Source organism: Geotrypetes seraphini, chromosome 8, assembly GCF_902459505.1.
Source record: "Geotrypetes seraphini chromosome 8, aGeoSer1.1, whole genome shotgun sequence".
Classification (NCBI taxonomy): domain Eukaryota; kingdom Metazoa; phylum Chordata; class Amphibia; order Gymnophiona; family Dermophiidae; genus Geotrypetes; species Geotrypetes seraphini.
The window spans coordinates 2,484,336-2,490,335 of record NC_047091.1 but is presented as its reverse complement, the minus strand read 5'-3'; the positions used below and the strand labels follow the sequence as shown (position 1 = coordinate 2,490,335).

At 43.8% G+C, this 6,000-nt stretch overlaps 1 protein-coding gene across 5 annotated transcripts in view; it reads right to left on the bottom strand.

The window, feature by feature from the left end:
• Positions 1-392: 392 nt before the first annotated feature.
• LOC117365402 (calpain-2 catalytic subunit-like) overlaps positions 393-6,000 on the bottom strand; it is a 104,125-nt gene continuing 98,517 nt past the window's right edge. For 2 of the 5 annotated variants that reach the window (XM_033955804.1, XM_033955807.1), the window contains 2 exons: positions 5,104-5,162; positions 2,585-3,246 (listed from right to left, as the gene is read on the bottom strand). In XM_033955804.1, the coding sequence (XP_033811695.1) occupies positions 3,055-3,246; positions 5,104-5,162 (251 nt within the window). In that variant the 3' untranslated portion in view covers positions 2,585-3,054. Of the gene's footprint in view, positions 1,430-2,584; positions 3,247-5,103; positions 5,163-6,000 lie in introns of those variants that run through there. The other 3 variants (XM_033955806.1, XM_033955802.1, XM_033955805.1) reach the window with 2 other exon arrangements.

The following is a 6,000-nucleotide window of genomic DNA, read 5'->3' as shown; positions in this document are numbered from 1 at the left end:
AAATTTCAAGTTTATTCGGATTTTATCTACCGCCTATCAAGGTTATCTAAGCGGTTTTACAATCAGGTACTCAGGCATTTTCCCTCTCTGTCCCGGTGGGCTCACAATCTATCTAACGTGCCTGGGGCTATGGAGGATTAAGTGACTTGCCCAGGGTCACAAGGAGCAGTGCGGGATTTGAACCCACAACCTCCGGGGGCTGAGGCTGTAGCTTCAACCACCACACCACACACTCCTCCTCCACAATTAGAACTATAAGTCTATATATGCAACATGGTAAAACTAGGTCTGGATTATAACATGGAGTCACGTGGAACTTTTAATATTCACACATTTCAAAGAGACATATTTACTAGTACTACATTTTCAGATTATTATAAGAAGTCCATTGGCACAGGCTTGACAATTTATTTATTTTTTAAATTTATACCCCACTTAAAACTAAGCAGCTTACAGCAAAATATACATAAAATAATCATTTACAAACAAACATTTAAATTAAAAACATTAAAACAAAAACATAAACCACCAAAGAGCCACTCATGGAAATGCCCATTGACAAATTGAAAAGCATACTAATATAACTCCAGAAAGTAAACCATTCTGATCATGTGGAAAGCAACCTTCTACCTGAATACATACAGTGTTGGAAAGGCCTGCATAAACAGATTAGTCTTTAAAACTTTACAAATTGTTGATGAACAAAAATGAAAATGTCTACACAGGAACTATGAATGATTTTTAAAATTGTCTTTCTTTAACCAATACTACACAGGGTTGGACCCTGGGCTTGGGGAGAAACAAACTATGCAGTCCTGGCTTTATCCCACTGAATGTGATTCCTATGTTTTCTTGCAAAAATCAGATCTCCAAGTCCCAGCAGGCAATAAAGTAAAACCAAGCCTGGAAATAAGCTGCAAAAGTGCCTTCCTTGAGCATGTCACTCATGAAAATCAAGGCATGGCCCTGACTCTACTGGCACATCCATTTGGGTAGGGGGTGCTCTCCACTTATCAAGGGGGTCACTCTTTGTAGACAGGTTTGAATGAAATTGGGTAGGAAAGCTGGAATCTCAGTTCAGATTCTCCTGCTCATTGCTAGCTAAATCATTCTGTGGAGAGGGTTCTTGGTAGATGCATGGACAGATTTAGTAATAGCAGAAGGTAGTCTGAACTGATCAAATACAGTCAGTAGCAGTCAAGAGATAACCAATGGGGGAGGGGGATTTCAATTACTAATATCTAGAGCCCTTAAGGATGCCCAGATTCTTGCTGTTGCTGCTATTATGGGGAGAGAAGCCACTCAGGGATTTCATAAGCTCAGGAACACATGAGACATGGTGCCTTGTTTTGCCTCATGCATGTCCTCTTCAGTATTTCAGTAAGAGTGGAAATGTTTCTTCTCAAATGGTGAGGAATAATAGAAGCCACTAGGAGGAAAGCATACAAAAGAAGGGTTATAAGGTAGGGTCATTTTCTTTTCCAGACATAACAACAGTTGCACTCCAGCAAAGATGCTATAGGGTATCCTAAAGTTTGTGAGGGCATTTCCTCAATCAAGTGGCTGGACCAACCAAATATTCCCTGCCTTCTTATCTAAATTTACTTATACTCTAAAATAATAGATAGATTGAATTTCTTCTGGGATATCCTCTCTTCCTGAACCTCATCCTCTGAAGAACCAGGCCATAACTTAGAACGGTGATGCATTTTGTCATTTGAATCAGACCCTGAAGCACAAGGCCTTTCATCCTCAGGAGTGGCATAGGATATTCTACCCTTAGTCTCATGAGATCCCTGTACCATAGCCTCCTTGGCCAAACCAGCACCACTACCACAGTCTTGGATGGCTCTCTGCTCTCTGAATCACCCTTCCCATTAAGGACCACAACAGAAACACTGCTGCACCAGGGCATTTATCCCTGCTAATCACACTCCCTTCTACTACTGAAGAATCTGGGTACTTTGATGGTTTTGTTGGTTCCCATCAAATTCATGACTGCCCCTTCCTTCAGTGCTGGAAAATATGATTGAAAGACATGTCCCTAATATTGTGATGTGCAGCCCATGCCTGCTAGCTGTATCCCTGAAGCAGTGCTTACACTGACACACACACACACACACACACACATCACATCTCAGTTTAAACCACATTTTGTTCAGTCTGAGGTTGTTCTTGTCCACACCTCTAGAGGGAGTAGAAGCACAGGACTGCCTGCATTCCACAGCACAAGTCTCCCTAGAGCTTTTTCCTTTGGTCACCAAGGAGGGAGTAGTAGAGCTGCTAGGGAAACTTTTACACTTGAAGGTTTGGGGGTGGCTGTACTTTTTTAAATAGGAAAGCAGAACAGCTAGAGGAGAGAAATGCCAGACTCCAGAGACTGAGAGAACTCAAAGGGCTGATAGTTCTGAATGGGCTGGAGGCACCAGAAACCATGGAGCTGGAGGAGGCTGGCTAGGTGATTGCTGAACCAGGGAGCTAGGAGGACTATCTCATGGAACTGGAGCCGGACGTGAACTTGCCAAGCCAGAAGCAGCTACCTTGAAAGGATTCTCCTCTGTGGATAAAAACATTCTGCTGGGAAGCAGCCAATTTCTGAGGGTGATACATCCACACCTCTCTAAAGCATTTCTGGTTATTAAGGAGCAGCTTGCTGCTTGAGGCCATTCCTCCAAGAATCCTGGAACTTTAGATACTTCTAGATCCTTCATCAGCTTCCCAAGATTCTCTCCAAACAGCAACTTTCCTCTAAAAGGGAGCTTTTTGAGCTATATCTTTGAGGTCACATCTGACGAGCATTATCTGAGCCCCAACAGGCAGTATACTACCACCATAGTGACCATGCTTTTTTTTGCCAGTGCCTGAATTTAATAGTAAAAGGCATCCAAAAGGAAAGTGGTGCCCACCTTCAGGTGTGTTCCCTCTTAGATTCCTTGCAGTGAACTCGCTAGGGACCCTTGCAACTGCTGAAACCAATGGAAGCAGACACAGGCTATGTATCCTCCACAGATTATTGCTTTTAAAGCCAGCACTGACAGTACTTGAATGATTCCTTCAGAAGTTCTTCCATCCATCAGTTCTGAGATACTTAAGTGGTGCACTTCTTTCCACAAGAATGGCTGTTTTCTTGGTCACTGTTAATTTCAAGTCATCCACATTGGGGAGATGCAACTTCTTATTCTCAGTGGGTACTGCCAAGGACATTCCTGTATCAGGCATGTTCTGTCCAGCCACAATCATATTACTCTGTGAATAGAGAAAGCCTTTGTCATCTTTTTGATCTCCTCATGCAATGGATCCTCTCTGTTTGAGCCCTCTGCAGTATGGTCTTTCTAGAATTTCAGCATTGCTAGCACCTGAATTATTAAGGACAATAATTCATCCTTATATATTTAAAAAAAAAAAAAAGCTGACAACTATAGTGTCCTCACCTGGAAGTACTTCCTCTTCCTCAAGGGCCTCTTCCATTAACTTTGCCAGAGTCCCTAACATAAGAACATAAGAAGTTGCCTCCGCTGAGGCAGACCAGAGGTCCATCCTGCTCAGCGGTCCGCTCCCGCGGTGGCCCATCAAGCCCATTGCCTGAGCAGTGGTATATATCTATCTATACCCTTCAATCCCTTTTTCTTCTAGGAATCTATCCAAACCTTCTTTGAAACCATTTAATGTGTTCCTGTCTACCACAGCCTCTGGAAGCGCGTTCCATGTATCCACCACCCTCTGAGTGAAGAAGAACTTCCTAGCGTTTGTTCTAAACCTGTCCCCTTTCAGTTTCTCCGAGTGCCCCCTTGTACTTGTGGTGCCCCTTAGTTTGAAAAATCTGTCCCTGTCTACTTTTTCTATGCCTTTCAGGATCTTGAAGGTTTCTATCATGTCTCCTCTAAGTCTCCTCTAGGGAGTTCAGAAAGCCTCCCCATCTTCCAGTTGTTCCTTTGACATGAGTTTAGGCCTCTTCACTGCTGATGGGCTCTCTCTCTCAATTGAAAAAACATGGCAGACACTCAAACTGGGGTCCCTGCACCTAGGCCCTTGTTGAGTCACAAGTCAAAGCCCAGTGTCAGTATCTGGTTCAGTGCTCTATTGGTCAACCCTGAAGCAGTGTCCCTTTAGTCTTCTAAGGGACTTAGTATTGGAAGCCCATTCATCTAGTTATTCTCTTCTACTGCCCCACAAAATGATAGTCTTTCTTGCTAACACTGTAATCTCATCAGAGCTCCGTTTGCAGTCCTGCAGCTGTGAACCAGTTCACCACTGCCCAAATTGTCCACTGTGAATGTACTTTTCTCTGTCCATTGCTCCTTTTCATACAAGTAGTACTGGCTGCTAACACCCATGCTAAGTGATGGCTTTGCTCATCGTGATCCACTATGCCAAAGGCTGTCTAGCCTCTCCCTGTGACCTCACTCATACCACAGCATAGTGAAAGACCACCTTCCACCCAGAGACTGAAACCCATTGTCTCCTGAGCTGCTGCAAATGCTGAATGCAACAGCTGCTCTTACAGGAAATCACTTCTGGCCTATTCACAAGAGTAAGGGATGAGTAGCCTCACGGATATTAACCGTATGGTGCTGGTGTGGGGGGTTAGGGACTTGTCTCTACCAGGTTTAGAACATCCAGACTGCATGGAATGGCTTTACCTGGTTCTTGCCTTTTTATTTTTTCAAATTTGAGCCCAAACAACTCAAATTGTTGACCGCTTCCTCCAAGGAGGAAAGTTCCCAAACCAACTCCATTCAAATTCCTCACACCTAGATCCATACTGTACAGGTCCACTTTACCCACTGTCTTTATTTAGAGGGAGCCTCTGTGTTTATCCCATGCATTTTTGAATTCAGTCACCATTCTCCCTACTGCCTTCCCTAAGGGCATTCCAGGCATCCACTACTCTCTCCATGAAAAACTGCTTCCTGATGTTTTGGGGTAGGCTTAGGGGTAACTTCAGGAAATTTTTTTCATGGAGAGAGTGGAAGATGCTTGGAAAAATTAAAAAATGTGCAGGATAAACACAGAGGATCCCTATGTAGAAAGAGTACGGAATCAAAAGAAAATTAAATGACTTTTGGTAAGAGCTCTGACTGGTAGTCATAAAATTGTCCTCACCTCATTGATGTCTATGCATTTGACCTCTTGGATGTCTCGTGTATCCATGGTATATAGCTCTGGAAGGGACAGGAGTTGCACAGTGAGAAAATAGGCTTGGTAAGACTTAGCTACAGATTCTATACAAATGAACATGGCCTGCAGAGAGAAGCTTTGATCTGCTATGATGAGGTAGGCACGTTACACAATGAGAAACAGTCTAGAGATGGAAGAAAATAATCAGCCAGCTGTGTGAATGCTATAAAATCGACTCCCAGAGGTAATGTCATTCTAAGAAATAGGACTAGTCTGAGAGTAAGCGAATCAGAAGACAGGAAGTTGCAGGGGATTGTAATTTCAAGAAAACAGGAAATGTGGTTGATGTTGGATTGTAGTCCCAAGAAATCTAGCCTAATGCCAGTCAGTAGGGAGATACTGAACAGAGAAGACTCATAGGCAGCAGAATGCTTTCTTGTTTGGGAAACCTCAAAAGCTCCACCATAGACCCCCCACCCATGCTCCACCCCAGACCTCACCCCCATAATAATAGTACAAATTGTAATGTACATCCAACATTTCTCCCTCTCTCATCCACCAGATTGCGTGCAGCATCTTTCACTCCTGTCCTCCAGCCCAATGCCCAACATTTCTCCTTCTAGCACCTCTCTCCAGCACCATGCCATATCTTTCCCTCTATTCCCTCTACCACCATGTCCAGCATTCCTCCCTCTTGCTTCCCTTTCCATCTGTCCTACTGTTCCCTCTCCACCACTACATCCAACATTTCTCCCTTGCATGTCTACCTCACTCCTCTCCCACCATCATGTCCAATAATTCTCTCTCCCTCCCTATGCCTAACAATTATCCTTTCTTCCTTTCCCCATGTGCACCATCTCTCTTTACCTCTCACTCATGCTC